At 38.1% G+C, this 18,367-nt stretch overlaps 1 protein-coding gene and 1 long non-coding RNA gene across 4 annotated transcripts in view; one reads left to right on the top strand and one right to left on the bottom strand.

Moving 5' to 3' along the window:
- Positions 1–18,367, top strand: part of LOC138760647 (uncharacterized) — a 123,303-nt gene that overhangs the window by 53,012 nt on the left and 51,924 nt on the right. The window lies entirely within an intron of this gene.
- ccdc85a (coiled-coil domain containing 85A) overlaps positions 1–18,367 on the bottom strand; it is a 55,392-nt gene that overhangs the window by 28,511 nt on the left and 8,514 nt on the right. The window contains exon 2 of one of the 2 annotated variants that reach the window (XM_069931498.1): positions 5,448–5,519. The exons of the other annotated variant lie outside the window; for it this stretch is intronic. Coding sequence (XP_069787599.1) covers positions 5,470–5,519 — 50 coding nt within the window. The 3' untranslated portion in view covers positions 5,448–5,469. Of the gene's footprint in view, positions 1–5,447; positions 5,520–18,367 lie in introns of those variants that run through there. 2 annotated transcript variants of the gene reach the window in all.

The following is an 18,367-nucleotide window of genomic DNA, read 5'->3' as shown; positions in this document are numbered from 1 at the left end:
ATTTTACATGGTTTTATAATTTGTTTCTCAATCAAAAGTGGTTAATTCTGATGAATTTGAGTTATATATGTATTCAATAAAATTATTTGCTAATTTATAGGCTGAAAAATGCTTTACATCTTATGCAGTTTGGAGTGTTATCTGACATGATTTTTAAGTTTAGGATGCAATTATTTTAAACATCATGTTTGTGTTATAGCATTATCATCACCTACTTTGATGCAACAGTAAAGCACTTTATTTTCTTTGAGGTACATTTTTCTCTTCCCCTCAAACCCTTTCAAGTTTCTCAGTTCTAATTTTTACATTAACATAAAATTTATAGAAATACTTGCTTTAATACAAGTGATGAATATTCCAAAAATCCCAGATTCATTCAAGACTTTTTTGTTACAAAACCTGAAGAGATTCCCCCCAAATGTTCCACATTGGCAAAAATATAGACACAAAACATAGAACACTACAATACAAGAATAGGCCTGTCAGCCCATGAGTCTGCACCAAATGATGCCCAAATTAAACTCAAACTCTGCTGCCTGCATACAATTTATATCCCTCCATTCTTTTTTGAAGTTCCAGTTGATGAAGTAGACAAAGACAACGTGGTCAAACAATAATTATGGCTTTTATTAGCAGAAACTCATGGTATAATAATGAAAGACAATAGATGCATATACAGTTATATCAAAGGGGAGTGTCCTTAACAGTAGAGATAATGCACAGCCAATGTTAGAACAACAAGGCTCGCCAGAGGGGGGGAGACAGGCAGGTTGGCAGACATTCACCACAGTCTCCCCCCGGCAGAAGAAGGGTTAAAATCAAAAGGACAGCTGCTAGGAAAGACTGAAGCAAGCGATACATGGATAACATGTTTGGCCTTGAGATACTCTAACAGCCAAAATACGCCAGTATCTAGCAAGCAATTGAAATATAATGAGATGTTTTATGAATATGTCAGCCTATCAGGTTGTTTACGAATTCTGGTGCTTCGTCTCAAAACAGGTGGCTCCTTTGCAAACTTGGGAACTGATACAGGTCCTGGGTCAGTAGTGTGGGAAGGAATGACTTCTGGACCTGCTCCAGAATCGCCAGCGTGAGGCAGTGGAGCCCCAGCATGGCCAACTGAAAGCTGACTAGGGGTCACAGGCTGGGGGGTGTGAGTCCAACCTCTCAGGCTCACTCTGAGTAGGGGTGCGAGGAAGGGGTGAACCAGGCAAGGTGAGATCTCTTAGGGGTACAGTGTCAGTACTCCCGTCTGGGAATCTAACATGAGCGTAGTTGGGGTTAGTATGCAGTAGCTGAACTGGTTGGACTAGGGGGTGTTTTACGCGCCCAAGCATGGCTCTTCAGCAGCATGGTTCCAGGCTCAGGTAAACAGGCTGGCCAGTCCATCACAGTTCCTGATTTTCTAGGAAAGGCAAACATACATTCATGAGGTGTTTGATTTGTTACAGTACACAATAAAGAGCGAATAGAATGTAGTGCCACAGGCAGCACCTCCTGCCACCAGGTTACAGGGTAACCATGTGTTGTTAAAGCAAGATTAACGGTCTTCCAGACTGTAGCATTAGCCCTTTCAACCTCCCCATTGCCCTGCGGGTTGTAGCTCGTGGTATGGCTGGTGGCAATTCCTTTTCGTAGCAGGGCTCGCCACAGTTCAGTGCTCATGAACCCCTCTATTGGTATGAATGTAATTGGGAAAACCAAAAATGCTGAAAATTCTGTCAAGTAATTTAATGACAGACACTGACGAGACATCAGGGTAGGGTATCGCAAAGGGAAACCTGGAATATTTGTCAATTACAGTAAGGAAATATACATTTTTGTTGTTGGAAGGTAACGGCCCTTTAAAATCTAAGCTAATCCTCACAAAAGGTCGGGTTGCCTTGATGAGAGTGGCCTCTGGAGCTTTGAAGTATTGCGTTTTGCATTCTGTGCAAACAGGACAGCTTTTAGTCAGTTTCCTGACTTCTTCCAGAGAGTAAGGAAGGTTGTTAGCCCTTATGAATTGGAAGAATCTCGTGACTCCTGGGTGGCACAGTCTGCTATGGATCTCTTTTAGCCCCTCCAGCTGAGCACCAGCAGCAGATCGTGACAATGCATCAGAGGGATTATTTAACCTGCCCGGTCTGTACTGGATCTCATAATTATAAGTTGAGAGTTCCATTCGCCAGCGTTCTTGATTTTACTTTTGTGTTTAGTACTGAACATGAGGGCTACAGATTTCTGATCAGTGACAAGAGTAAATTTTCTGCCGGCTAGAAAATATCTCCAGTAGCGAATAGCTTCAATAATAGCCTGGGCTTCTTTTTCTATGGCAGGATGTTTAAGTTCAGGTCTGCGTAACGTGCGGGAGAAGAATGCCACAGGTCTGCCCTTTTGATTAAGGGTTCCTGCCAAGGCAGAATCTGAGGCATCAGTTTCCACTTGGAATGGGACATCCTCGTCAATGGACGAGAGTGCAGCTTTGGCAATATTAGCTTTAATTCTCTCGAAAGCCTTCAACGCCATTGGAGAGGAAAAGATTTAGTGTCAAACAGAGGGCGTGCCTTCATGGCATAGTCCCAAACCCATTTGCAGTAGTAGGAAAAGAATCCCATACACCTTTTAAGGGCTTTTGCTGAGTTTGGGGGTGATAACTTAAGGGGGGGCCATTCTTTCCAGGTCGGGGCGGATTGCGCCCTTGCGGACAATGTAACCCAGTATGGGTAGCTCTGCTGCATTGAACACACATTTGCCCTCGTTAAATGTAAGGTTGTTAAAAAAAAATTTAGCTGTTCCTAAAAAAGTTTTTAAGTTGTTGTTGTGCTCAGCCTGTGTTTTCCCACAGATAGTGACATTATTCAGATAGGGAAACGTACCCTGTAACTCATTCGTCCTAACAATCTTATCCATTTCCCTCTGAAACACTGACACACCATTAGTGACTCCAAAATGTACCCTTTTAAACTGGTATAACCCGCCCCCCCCCCCCCTCCATCAGCCTCAAAGGTGGTATAGGGTCATTCCTTTTTTTTAAAATGGGGATTTGGTGGTAAGTTGTTTTGAGGTTGATAATGGAGTACATTTTGAATTGCGCTATCTGATTATCCATTTCATTGATGCGTGGGAGGGGGTAGGCATCCAGGGTGGTGTAATTGTTGATTGTCTGGCTGTAGTCAATAGCCAGTCGTTTCTTAGTGTGATTTTTCACAACTACCACCTAGGCTCGCCATGGACCCTTACTGGGTTCAATTAAGAAATCTCTGGGTCTCAGCTTTGATAAACTCACAATCCTCTTTGCTGTAAGAATGGGTCTTTGTGGCAATCGGCTGACACTCGGGGTATAAATCTCTGAAAAGGGAGGGAGCTTTGATCTTTAATGTGGACAGACCACAGTAACTAGCACAGGGGATGGTAAGTGTCAGGCAGCCCACCAAAATTTAACACTACACTGTTCATCTGAGATTGAATATCTAACCCCAGTACCACAGGGGCACAGAGCCCCGGCATAATAAAGAGCCACACATCAGCCAGGCAATGTCCCTGCAAATTTAAAGTAACTTTACACTTGTCCCATACAGTTTTTGTAAATTCACTACAAGCCATCGATATCTTTCGGTTCACTGGATATCTCCGCAAATTTGAGGCTCTGTCAACTCTCTCGTGGATGTAGCTGTCAGCACTTCCTGAGTCTATTAGACAATCAAGAGTCTCACCATTTACCTCCCCCTTCAGAGTCGACCGTTCCAGTCTGTAACATCCCCCAAGCTTTGGAGTCAATTGAGCTATCACAGGGGATCTCACCTCGCTGTCACTTGAAGTCGATTCAGCCTGCTCGTCTGAAGATTCCCCCTTTTCACAATTGTCTTCCATTCCTGCAGCTCCAGGATGCATTTTCTTGGTGTATCTCTTCTTATCAGTGAGAGTATTTCTCACCTTAAACGATTTAGCAAAGTGGCCGAGTTTCCCACAATAGCTGCAGGTAGCAAATCGAGCCTGGCACTTCTGTCTGGAGTGCCAGCTATTATCACAGAAGTAGCATTTTTCAGGAGTTCGCCTTTTTCTTTCCCTCGGGGTTCCAGCACTCCTTTTCGGTTTCTAGCATTTCACTGGAATGCATGGCACTTCTCAGTGTTTTGGCTAGAGTGACTGCCCGGTCGTAGGTTAAGGGCTCCGTCTCCAGCAGCCTCTGTCGGATGTAACTGGAGTCAATCCCGTTGACTAAAGCATCCAGCTTCAAGGCATTGCAGTGTTGTTGCACATTGACTGCCCTGACATCACATTCATTTGCCAGTGAGTCGAGAGCCAGTGCATGGGCAGCATCACTTTCCCTGTGTTTTTGGCATCGAGTCAACAACTGGTGTCAAGCAAGCACCACATTCCGTGGCGCTGCATAGTAAGCAGTCAGACATTTCCGGGATATAGCCAGAGTGGTAACTCCTTGCGTTACGGCGAAAGGGACCTCACCTAGCAGAGAGTTCAGGTGGCCCCACTGTATCGTCTCATCGACCACGTTGTTTTGAGCCATATAGTAATCAAAACAAGCAATCCAGTGGTTGAAAATTTCTCTGGCCCTCAGGGCAGACTGGTCAATGATCAGCCGCTCTGGCTTGAGGGCTACATCCATTTCTGCTAATAAAATTGAAGTGCCAGATGTTGAAATAGACAAAGAGGTCAAAAAATAATCATGGCTTTTATTAGCAGAAACTCATGGTACAATAATGAAAGACAATAGGTGCATGTACAGTTATATCAAAGGGGAGCGTCCTTAACAGTAGAGATAATGCACAGCCAATGTTAGAACAACAAGGCTCGCCAGAGGGGGGGAGACAGGCAGCTTGACAGACATTCACAACACCTTTATATTTGTACGTCTATCTAGAAGGCTCTTAAATGTTGCTATCATATCCACTTCAACCCTGACTCCTGGTAACCTGTTCCAGGCAGCTACCACTCTCTATGGAAAAACTTGTCAGCCACATCTCCTTTAAACTGTTTTTAAATGTCTGACTTTTCATATGTGGGGAAAAATAGTCTAACCATCTACCTTATCAATGCTTCTCATAATTTTAGAAACTTCAATCAGGTCTACCGCCAGCTTCCAAGTTTGTCCTGATTCTCATTATTGCTCAAACCTCTTGAATACGTCAGTGTACAAGACAGTATTTGAACCTTAAAAATGTCACCCCAAAATGAGGGATAATCTTATATGCCATGTATAAAATTTGAATCTCAATATCCTGAAGTTTAGAATGTCCCCCATGGTGTTGGAGAACTTGCCAAACTCCTACGGTCCTAACACTAAATATTTCTTGACTAAAATATATGTTTAGAAAGCTGGATTAATAGTAATGTTACATTAAAACAATAAAAATGTATTATAAACTTGTCTAATATACTTTAAAATATTAGTACAGAAAACAAAGCATATATCAGTCATCATTTGCAATAGCTGAGAAACAGCGGACTCAACACTCACTACAGAGTCTATCCACCCAGACCGACTGCTATCGGCTCTGTAGAGGTTTCAAAACTACCTGTTAAAGAACATGACAGTGTTTTTTTTTTAAACTTTATTTATTCGTTCAAAAAACAAATAGTATATAACATATACAACAATTAACCCTAAACATAAATGTTATTTTTTTATATATATAGAGAGAAAAAAAAAGAAACCCCCCCCCCCCTTTACCCAACTCTCCTAAGGAGAGCCATAAAGAAAGAAAAAAAGAAAAAATATTTAAAAAAAATTAGGCATACATATTAAGATTTAATAAATTTAAATTGAAATGTAAATATTCTGAATATAACAACCACTTACTAATAAAAAAACTATAATTATCACACAAAACATATGTAATTTTTTCCATTATTTTCCAAATGTCATTAGATATGGGGATAGTGCCGGAGGATTGGCGCATTGCGCATGTGGTTCCGTTATTTAAAAAGGGTTCAAGGAGGAAGCCTGGCAACTATCGGCCTGTAAGTTTGACGTCTGTGGTAGGTAAATTAATGGAGAAAATTCTTAGAGATAGTACTTATAAACATCTGGATAGACAGGGTCTGATCAGGAGCACTCAACATGGATTTGTGGGAGGAAGGTCATGTTTGACCAATCTGATTGAATTTTTTGAAGAGGTGACTAGGAATGTGGATGAGGGTAGCGCAGTGGATGTTGTCTATATGGACTTCAGTAAGGCCTTCGATAAGGTACCACATGGAAGGTTAGTTAGGAAGGTGCAGTCTTTAGGTATAAATTTTAAGATAGTCAAATGGATTGAACATTGGCTGAAAGGGAGAGGCCAGAGAGAGGTAGTGGATAATTGTCTGTCAGGTTGGAGGCCGGTGACCAGTGGTGTGCCTCAAGGATCTGTATTGGGCCCATTGTTGTTCGTTATATACATTAATGATCTAGATGATGGGGTGGTGAATTGGATTAGTAAATATGCAGACGATACTAAGATAGGTGGAATAGTGGATAATGAAGAAGGTTTTCAAGGATTGCAGAGGGATTTGGGCTGCTTAGAAAAGTGGGCTGAAAAATGGCAGATGGAAGTTAATGCTGATAAGTGTGAGGTGCTTCATTTTGGTAAGAAGAATGAGAATAGGACATACGTGGTAAATGGGAGAGCATTGAGGAATACAGAAGAGCAGAAAGATTTAGGAGTAACGGTACATCGTTCCCTGAAGGTAGAAACTCACGTGAATAGGGTGGTGAAGAAGGCTTTTAGTATGCTGGCCTTTATCAATCATTGCATGGAATATAGGAGTTGGGAGGTGATGTTGAGATTGTATAAGACGTTGGTGCGGCCTAATTTGGAGTTCTGTGTGCAGTTCTGGTCGCCTAATTATAGGAAGGATATAAACAGAGTGGAGAGAGTGCAGAGAAGGTTTATCAGAATGTTACCTGGGTTTAAGCATCTAGAGTATAGGGAGAGATTGGACAGATTAGGTCTTTATTCTTTGGAGCATAGAAGGTTGAGAGGGGATTTGATAGAAGTATTTAAGATTATGAAAGGGATAGACAGAGTGGATGTAGATAGACTATTTCCGTTAAGAGGAGGAAAGATTAAAACAAGAGGACATGAGTTAAGAATTAAGGGGCAGAGGTTTAGAGGTAACATGAGGGGGAACTTCTTTACTCAGAGAGTGGTAGCCGTGTGGAATGATCTTCCGGGAGAAATAGTGGCGGCGGAGTCAATTGTATTATTTAAGAAAAGGTTGGACGGGTATATGGATGAGAAGAAGATGGAGGGTTATGGGCATTGTGCAGGGAGGTGGGACTAGAAAGGGGTGTTTGGTTCGGTGCGGACTAGAAGGGCCTAATGGCCTGTTTCCGTGCTGTAATTGTTATGTTATGTTAAACAATATTTCATCTCATTATGCCATCTATTAATATCAATCATATTTGTATCTTTCCACGTACTAGCAATATATTTTTTTGCTACAGATAAAGCTAAACATACAAAAGCAAGTTGAAACTTATCAAATCCCAAACCTTTCAAAGGTTGCAAACTACCCAACAAAACACTGTCGGATCGAGAAGCATTTTAATCTTATACAGGTATTCTAAAAACAATTGAATTTTCTTCCAAAAAGATTGTATATGTATACATGACCAAACAGCATGAAAAAAGTTCCAACAGAATTACCACATCTAAAACACAAATCTGATTCATGAAAACCATACTTTTATAATTTTTCAGGTGTTAAGTATAATTGATGTAAAAAAATTATAGTTAATCATTGCATAACGTGAATTTATCAATCTAGTTACACTATCATAACAAATATCTAACCAATCATCCTCAGAAAAAATAAAACCATTATCCGCTTCCCATTTACTTTTAGACCTATCCCAATCCTTTTTATCCATACCATCCTGTAATATTTGATACATAGATGAAATATAACCCTTCTCTGGTACCTTCATAAGAAAAATCTCAAATTTAGTCATTTCAGGTAAAATTATATCTCTACCAAATGTACGTTTTACCAAAGATCAAATTTGGTAATAGAGAAACAAAGAATTCAATACCAAAACTGTCTCTCATCTGATTAAAAGATAAAAATTTACCCTCTTTAAAACAATGTCCCAAATTTTTCACACCTTTAAATCTCCAATGCAATAATCTTCAATTATGTATTTAAAAAGAAATAAGTTGATTATTATACAATGGAGTCAAAGCCGATAATTCACCCCTAGAGCCTATCATTTTATTTTTCTTAATCTATAGCTTCATTAAATGTTTTAGTATAGGCAAATTATATTGTTGTAACAAATTTATATTCCATCTAAACAAAAATGGATGTATTTCAAATTCAGAAATATTTGCCATCTCAATTTTGGCCCAACTAGGAGGCCGTTCCAAATCCATCAATGAACTAATAAATTTAAGTTGGGCTGCTTCATAATAATTTTGAAAATGTGGTAAACGTAATCCCCTAACTCATATTTTCAAGTTAATTTATTTAAAGCTACTCTTGAAAATTTACCTCTCCATAAAAATTCCCTAACCATTTTATTCAAATCTCGAAAAAAAAATTATCAAGTAAATACGGAATAGATTGAAATAAATATTGCATACGCGGAAAAATATTAATCTTAATTGTATTTATCCTACCCAATAAATTAATAGGTAAATCTTTCCATTTAATCAAATCAGTTTTAATTTTTTTTATTAACAGAATATAATTCAATTATATAAAGAATGATAATCAACATTCAGAATTATACCCAAATATTTAATTCGATCAGTCCATTTCAAATTAATAATATTCTTATAAACTGAATAATATCCTTCATTTACTGGTAATATTTCACTTTTTTCCCAATTAACTTTATATCCAGAAAGACATCCATATTGTATTAAACACTCCTTCAAGTGCAAAAGTGACTGAGCTGGGTTTATTAAATACACCGATACATCATCAGCAAATACATTAATTTTATACTCCTCATCTAAAACTTTCATACCTTGTATCTGTGTATTTTGTCTTATCAGCTGCGCTAAAGGTTCAATCACTAACGCAAACAAAGCTGGTGATAAAGGACAACCTTGACGAGTTGATCGAGTCAATTTAAAAGGTTCCGAAATCAAGCCAGTTGTCAATACTCTAGCTACCAGTTTACTACATAAAGCCTTAATCTAACCAATAAAAAAAGGACCAAACTTAAATTTCTCCAGATCTTTAAACAAAAAATTCTACTCAACTCTATCAAATGCTTTTTCTGCATCTAAAGATATCACCATCGGGTGATCTGAAGATTGTCAAAATCTATTAATCAAACTAATCATGCGCAGAATATTATCTGAAGCATATCTATTCTTTATAAAACCTGTTTGATCCATATGAATCAACTTAGGTAAAAAGTTAGCCAATCTAATCGCTAATATTTTAGCTATTATTTTATTATCTACATTTAACAATGATCTATATGAAGATACTTTCAAAGGATCTCTATCTTTCTTTGGGATTACTGTAATTAAAGCTCTAGAACAAGACTCAGGTAATTCATAATGTTCTCCAACTTGACGTAATACACCCCAACACTGTAGAGAAATCATCATAAAAAATTTTATAAAATTTAACCGAAAATCCATCATCACCAGGCAATTCACCGTTCGGCATTTCCATCATAACCATTTTAATTTCCGAATCAGTAAATGGTTCCTCTAACTCCTGTATATCTACATCCTCTAATATTGATAAATTCAACTGTGATAGTAAAAAATCAATCGATCCAATTTCTTGTTTTTCTCCAGATGTATATAACTTTTTATAAAATGAACAAAATTCATCATTAATCTCACGAGGTTTATAAGTAATAAGAGAATTCCGTCTAACAGCATTAATAGTCCTCGATATCTGTTCTTTCTTTAATTGCCACGCCAATACTTTGTGTGACTTCTCTCCCCATTCGTAATACCGTTGTTTAGTCCTATTAATCACACATTCAAATTGATAAGATTGCAAGGTATTATATTTCAATTTCAGCCTAGATAATTCTATTTTCTGATCTTCTGTAGCACCTTTCTGAAATTCCTTTTCTAACTCATCGATCTGTTTCTCTAATTCAAGACTCTGATTTAATCGATTATTTTTTATTTTAGAAATATAACTAATTATTTGTCCTCTCAAATAAGCTTTCATAGCATCCCATAATACAAACTTACTTTGAACAGAATTAGAATTTTCTTTCCAAAAAAAATTAATTTGTTTTTTTTCAAAAAATCAATAAATTCTGTATTTTTTAACAAATCTCCAACAATAGGCCACTTGAATTTTATCAGAAGTTGAATATGTAAAATATAACAAAGAATGATCTGAAATCACCCTACTTTTATATTCCGCTTGTTGGATCTTCCCTTGTAAATGTTCCGATACTAAAAAAAAGTCAATACTTGAAAACGATTCATGTCTAAATTAATAAAAGGAGAAATCTTTCTCTGTCGAATTAAGACATCTCCAAATATCTACTAAATGAAGATCTTTCATCAATGCTTGAACCTGAACTGCCATCTTAGATTTCTTAACTTTCTTTGCAGATTTATCTAATAAAGGTTCCAAAACACAATTAAAATCACCACCAACTAAAATATTATCATTAGCCTGACCCAAATATAAAAATGCATCTGAAATAAATATTTCATCATCTACATTTAGAACATAAATATTAAGTAAATTCCAAAATTCACTAAAAATCTTACAATTCAATTTAAGAATACATCCTGCCTTTTCCTCCATTGATTGTAATTCAAAAGATAAATTTTTATGTATCAAAATTGCTACGCCTTTAGACCTAGAATTAAATGAAGAAGAATATGCATGCCCAACCCAGTCCCTCTTTAATTTCATACTTTCCTTCAGATTCAAATGTTTTTCTTGTAAAAAAGCAACATCAATTCATCAATTTTCATTTTCTTAATATACGTCAAGACTCACTTATGCTTGATCAGACTGTTTAAACCTCGAACATTAAAAGTAGCAAACCTCAACTTTGACATATCTACTATTATTACTAAATACCAATAATATCTTTATATGAAAACTCAAATCCACGTATATAGGCCCTCCAGTAGAAGAAAAAAAAATCAGAAATTAAAAGCTAACTAAAATGAAAATTTTTTAAAAAATTTAAAAAATCCCCCCCCCCAAATAACAAACTACCAAAAGGTAGTAATCCCTAAACAAAAATTGGGTGTGGGTCACCCACCAGTGGCTGATGACGAGTAAAGAACTTAGAGCAAATCTCTTCTTCCCCAGAAAAACAATGAATAACATCAAAATATCATAATAACAAAAAAAAAGTAGAATAAGAATAAGAAAATTCTTCTATTCATCTAAGAGATTCCAATCTCGGAGATCCCATTTCAGAAAAAGTTGGACTCTTTCCATTCCCGTTTTTCCCATTTCTGCCATTTCTTCCGTTTCCAGAACAAGCAGATTTTTCTTTAGGAGACAGTGGTGAACTACGTCTTTGTCCTCTTATGTCTGGCAATGAATCAGCAAAAATCATTGCTACACGATCATTCTCAAAAAACCGAAATTGATGGTCTCCATAAAACACCTTCAACACTGCCGGGTAGCGAAAAGTAGACTTATAATCTTTACGCCACAAAGCTTATTTAACTGGATTAAATCGATGTCGACGTTGAATGACCTCTTGACTCAAATTTGGATTTAAAAAACTCTGCTATTCTGAATCAATAACAGAGTTTGTCATTGTCTCACATTTTGTACTGGTAGTCGAAGTATTGCTTCTCTGTCCAGATAATTCAAACATCAAATTATTATCGGTCTCGGTGGCTGACCAGGTAAAGGTGTTCTTCTTAAAGCTCTATGAGCTCTTTCCAGTACCAAGCCTCCAGAGAAAAATTCTTGCCGTAATACTTGTGGAATCCAGTCTTTAAAAAAACGAAGAGGATATTGTCCTTCTATACCTTCTGGCAAACCAACGATTTTCACATTATTCCTTCTACTTTGATTTTCCAAGTAGTCTATTTTCCTCTCTAACTCCTTCTCGCGACTGATTTTTCAACCTTCAACACTTTTTCGGTATTAGAAACCACTTGCTGTTTACAGTCCAAAAAAGCAGACTGAAATTTTTTAAATTCTTCATAAGATGCATCCACACGTGCTTTAACTGTATTCAATTCTGAACTTATCATTTGAGCCATCTCATTCATTAAAGGCTGAATGACTGCATTTAGTTGCTTACATTGTAACTCAGAAAAGCTCAGCCCTGCTTTCTCTGACATAGTGGCAGAACCAGGTAACTGCAGCTCCTGCTGCAACTTAACAAAAGGCATTTTAAAAGTTTTACTGCGGGTCTGGACTCCCAGTGACGGCACCCCGACTTCCTCAGGGGGTCGCCACTGTTCTCCCTCCGTAGCTCGTTGTTTTTTTTTCGCAAAATCGATATCTTCAGGTTGCAATGCTTCCTGATGCATTTCAAACAATGGAGTTGTCTTCCTGCGTGCTCCCTTCGTTAAAATCGAAAGGCTTCCAGATTGGGATCCACTTCTTGGGAACACGCACCTTCTTCCAGAGAATGGGTAATTCCAGCGCCATTCTTCACTTGGTGAGTAGTAGACATTTTTTTTTCAGCTCCCACAGGCAGTCTTTGTGGTTTAGACACTGAAGAAATTAAACCTGAAGCTGTAACAAGTCGTTTAGGCCCCAAATCTTCGGCACTTTGAAAATGTAACTTCTTCTGCACTTGAGGTTTAATCTTTTTACCATTAATGGCCATAATAGTTCCTCAATACTTTAAGCTAAAATTTAAAATGTTTAAACTTGAAAACAAAGGGTTAAAAAGCGGGTACTTAAAAGTCTAGCCAGAGAGGTCGAGATTACACGTCTAGACTCTACGCCATCTTGCCATGCCCCACAGTGGTTTATTTTAAAAGGTGCTAATAAAATTTAAATTTTTACTGGATAATTTGCTTTTAAAATATTGTGACAGTGGGATGGTTGATGAAGGAGTATTGGGGCAATAAGCTCTCAGCAGTAAGTGTCAGATTTGGGGTAGTCTCATACAGCAAGAGTAGTTCAAAACCTACATTTTAAGTGGAAATTCTGGGGGGGTGGAGCATCTTTTACACCACTCTTACACACTGACATATACAGAGGCTTCCTTAACAATGATGAGGTTCTACAGCCAATAGCTCCCTGGATTATCCTCATCTCCCTTCTTGATCAAAACTACAAAATAACCCTATAAAACTATCAAATGTTTCATATCACACATTAAACTTTTGCCACTTTGGTGACATTGCATTTATCAGTACGACTACCATAGAAAATACGACTCCAAATCATTTTCCTATTTTAGATTTGTAATATACATGCTCCATGCTCTTCTCCCTTAGATTATGCAAATCCAAACCATTTCACCCTCCAGTTTCTCCCCCTATGATTTCTAAATGCCAGCTTCAGGCTTTCTTTCCTTTTAAATTACATTGTATTCCTACCTCATGAATGGTACTATTTTATGTAAAGTTCAAAGATAGACACTTTCACCAGGATTTGTATAGATTTCCAGAGAGAAAAAAAAACTTCTTTTGATTATGATCACAATCTTTTAAGAGTTTCCAGCACAGTACTAAAACAAAAAATAAGTAGCTCCTCTATTCATCTGCTAAATTAATGCAAAGTTAAACCATTCAGGTGATTTTAATGAGACCATCTGAAGGGTGATAGAAATTAAGCTCAGAAGGAAAAATCAATGAGGATCTATGACCACAAGCACAATCCAGTGGCAACTGGTTTAAGTACATCTGTGTGGATGTCAGATGAAATTAGAATTCATTTGACTAATGTGTCCACTGTTAACTGACAAAGATTCGGACATGATGAAAAAAACTAACTTGGTTAAACTACTGAAGGAAAATTAGTGCCTCCAAAAATCATGCCACAACCAGAAGGCACCATCTTCCAAAACTAATGTGGCAGGAGAAAGGTAAAACTAAAATACAGTGTACTTCACCAAAAAATCCAGTTCAGTTGCTCAAAAACAAGGTAACCACAAAAGTAAAGCATTTGAAGAAGCACACCTCTGCAGTTTTGGAATGCAACTAATAACTATTATAAAAGTTCAGTTTTAAAAAGATAGAAATACATCTTCTGACACACCTTTGATATTTAATGTTTAATTCACTGTCAACTGTGGCATTAAGCATAAAGACTAAGATACAAGGTGTAATCCACATTATTTGTCAAATTATCTTATTTCCAGTCAAAGGTAGCACCACAATTCAATTCAGCACCCCTCAGTAACATAAAGCAATAAAATTAACCAAAAGTTCAAACTTCCTATTACTGTGTAATGATTCTTCATGTGTGATGCATAGCCTTCATGTTAAATCATAAGCAGACTTATTGAAGATGGCACCATTTGTCAATAATCATTGCCAGGCTCATACATGCAGTGTGCTGTTATTGGTAACAAAAATATCCCAATAATCAATGTGCTTTCTTGGAGGACAGAAAACTAGGGCAATTAACAAAAAATTACTCCTTAACAATATTTTTCTCTTTTAAAAGCATGGACAAGACCATTGTGCCATACAGTACACCAAAGGCTTGAAATACACAAGTCTTGAAAAAGCAAAGAATAAAGTAAAATACTGAGTTCAGGATAATACAGAGAATTGGACAATCAGAATAACTCTAGTCATCACACCACCAAGCTGATTATCAGATATTTACTTGTATATCACACTGGACAAATATATTTTTGGAGATTCTGTTTTAACGAACAATGAGATATTTAGACAACCACTGATCAAAAATACAGACAAAAATCATCAATAAATATTTCTGAAATGGAACAAATTAATAATGTGCTGGAATTTCTATTAGTAGCTCCTCTTACACTTATGATTTACTTTATCTGCAGTTCTTCTGGGTTCACACAATTGTCTTGCAAAAAAAAATTGCTCAATCATTATCACCTTTCATCAAGCAAAAATGAACTGAAAATTTCACTTAAATGAAGAAAATATTGACCTCATTTTGGAAATTAAGACTACTCACAAGTTAACACAAGATCCTCAAGGAAAATATTTTAAAAATTAATGATATAAAGTTTATCTATGGTCTGTGGTTTAAAAAAAAACTGGTCACAATAACCTAAACAATGCAGCAGGTGAAACAAGCACTTCTGGATACATATTTTTTGCCCTGTATTGCTTCAAAAATCTTGTAAAAGGTTATATCCATCAGGTGGTCAAATATGTAATTAATCCTCTTTATACTAAGTACCCAACGCATCTGGTACTTGAATGTTCACATGTTGATTGGCCAATTTTGAAAAATAAAAAGCAGCAAAATTAAATTTATTGTTGATGTGAAAATCAGTTTTAGATAACTGGTCCAGAGCTTCTGAAATGCCTGCCTTCTTCCACAAACATGGCTTCCCCTCCACCACTATCAACTCAGCCCTACCCAGCATCTCCTCCATTTCCTGTTCATCTGCCCTGGCCCCCTCTGCCCTCAGACACAACCAAATAGAATGCCCCTAATCCTCACCTACCATCCACCAGCCTCCATATCCAATACATCATCTGCTGAAATTTCCAGCACTCACTTCAGGATCCTACCACTAGACACATCTTTCCTGTTTCTCCTCTCTTGGCCTTCTGCAGGGACAGTTCTCTCCACGATTCCCTTATGCACTCATCCCTCTCCACCGATCACATCTCTGGCATTTCCCGTGCTCGCAGGAGGTGCAACACTTGCGTTCACACCTCCTCCTTCACCACGGTCTGGGGCCCCAAACAGCCCTTCCATGTGAAGCAACACTTCACCTGTACATCCAGAGGACTTATTTATTGCACCCTTTGTGGCATTCTCTACATCAGAGAGACTAGTCGCAGACTGGGAGATCACATCGCTCAGCATCTCCTCTCCACCTGCAACCATAGCGACCTCCCAGTGGCCACTTCAATTCTAGGTCACACTCCCGCGCTCACATCTGTCCATGACCTTATGTACTGTCCCACACTGACCACCTGCAGATTGGAAGAACAACACCTTATTTTTCATCTGGGCACCCTCCAGTCAGATGGCATGAACATTGACATCACTGCTTTCCATTAAACCTGTTTGACTTTTCTTCTCCCTCCCTATTTCCTACCTTTCCACCTCACCCTCAGTGTAGATGTCCCCTCCCTCCCTTCTTCATCTTTCATCTCCTGCCCTGCCACTCCCCCCACTCCCCTTTCCCCCTCTGATTCTTTCATTCTGACGCTCACCAGCATTTTCTCATACTTTGATGAAGGGCTCAAACCGGAAGCACTAGTTATGTATCTCAGCCTTTGCTACATAAAGGGCACTGTTGACCTGTTGAGTCTCTCCGGCATTGTGTGTTTTTACTTCAACCATGGGATTGGGAGGAGTCATGTGATGGAGAAGCGGCCGGTAGGAGAATACCTGCCCTCTCCAGAAAAGAAGGAAAAATGTGAAGAAAAAACAAAGCCCCAGACACACAAATCACAACAAATAAAAAATAAAGGTGTGGAGAAAATGGCACCTAAGAAAGAAAAGCCAAAAACAACGGGAAGAAAAGAAAGAAAGACGCCGGAAGAGAAAGGTGAAGGCCTTACCTGCAAGAAAAAGCAGGGACCCGCTGTGGAAAGAGGAGCCCACTCCCCAAAGTTAGTGGAGACCCCACAGGGTCACGACCCACTAACTGCAGAACTGCAAAAATGGCTCATGGAGCCAAACAGGGGAGCGCAACTGCGCATGCACAAGGAATCGCGCATGCGCGATGCGCACAACAAAGACGACACCGACGGGAGGGGGGACCAGCTGTGGAGTGAAACTTCACAGCACGAACAGTTGAGAGAGACCCGACAGCAGGGCTCCCAGCTGGAAGATAAAGAAAACCACAGGAAAGGGAGGGGTGAGAATGAAAAAAGGAAACTAGAAACACAACAGATAACCAACCCAGAAGAAGAGGACCAACATCAAGACCCCATGGAAAAAAAAATACCCAACAAACTGAGACAAGCAGCTCAACAAGAAAGTCAGAAGAGACAGATACAAGGAAGACAAGTAGAAGACACAAACCCAAGAGCAGACACAGAAGAAGAAGGAGAACACAGAGGAATAAGAGGTAAAAATGAATGGACAGTACATAGATTTTTTTTAAAAATTCAACAACATATGAAACCATTAAGAGAATGGCTGACACAAGAATTTAGTGAAATGAAAAGAAAAATGAAAAGTACTGAAGAAAAAGTGAGTAGAATAGAGTTGGTCATAACAGATGTAGGGAAAAGATTAGAACATGTGGAAGAACTTGTAACGTTGGTAGATATGGAAGTGAACAACTTAAAAAGAATATTGGAAGAAAGTGATAAAAAGTTAAAGAAACACAGGAGCTGTTAGCTCAGAAGATGGATATAATGGAAAACGATAGTAGGCGAAACAATATAAAGATAACAGGCCTTAAGGAAGATGACGAAGGCAAAGATATGAAAGAATTTATAAAAGAATGGATCCCAAAGGTTCTGGGAATGCCAGAAATGCAGGAAGGAATGGAAATAGAAAGAGTACATAGAACATTAGCCCCGAAACCACAGACACAACAAAAACCAAGATCCGTTTTAGTAAAATTCCTGAGATATACGATAAGAGAAAATATATTGGAGAAGGCAATGAATAAAATGAGAGAAGACAAAAAAACACTGGAATACAAAGGTCAAAAAAATTTTTTTTGACCCAAACTTAAGTCTTGAGCTCCTAAAGGAGAGGAAGGAGTTTAACGCAGCAAAATCGATCCTATGGAAGGAAGGCTATAAACTTATGTTAAGATATCCAGCGGTGCTTAAAATAGTTATCCTGGGGCAGCAAAACAGACTGTTCTCAGATCCAAAGAAAGCACGAAAATTTGCAGAATGCCTGCAAGACAGAAAGAGAGATGAAGAGATGTAACAAGAACAAAGAACGACGACAAACTATATATAAGTAAAAATAATGTACAAGTAAGAACTAAAGGAGGGAAGTAAGGGAGAAGGGGGAAAAAAGAGGGGTTAAAAATAAATTAATTAATTGATAATAAATAAATAAAACAGAAAAAGAAAAAGAGAAGAAATGAGGGGGAGCTTTGTTGTAATGGGAAGTTAAAAATCTTTTCTGGAGGGGGTTGGGTGGGAGAGAATAACAGTCACTGCGAAATCAGTTGACACTTGTGAACGGGTTCGCAGTCTGAATGGAGAGGGGAGTTGTGGTTGCCCAGCAAGGGACAAGGGGCGACTCAGAGAGGGGGGGGAACACTTGGGGTTAAGGGAATTTTAGATGTTGGAACGGTTGAAATATTTTATGTTTTAGAAGTGTTGTCATACAGTGCATTCAAAAAAAGAAAACTGAGAAA

The sequence above is a fragment of the Narcine bancroftii genome, chromosome 4 (assembly GCF_036971445.1).
Source record: "Narcine bancroftii isolate sNarBan1 chromosome 4, sNarBan1.hap1, whole genome shotgun sequence".
Classification (NCBI taxonomy): domain Eukaryota; kingdom Metazoa; phylum Chordata; class Chondrichthyes; order Torpediniformes; family Narcinidae; genus Narcine; species Narcine bancroftii.
The sequence above is the reverse complement of the archived record's forward strand: the minus strand, read 5'-3'. Positions and strand labels throughout refer to the sequence as shown.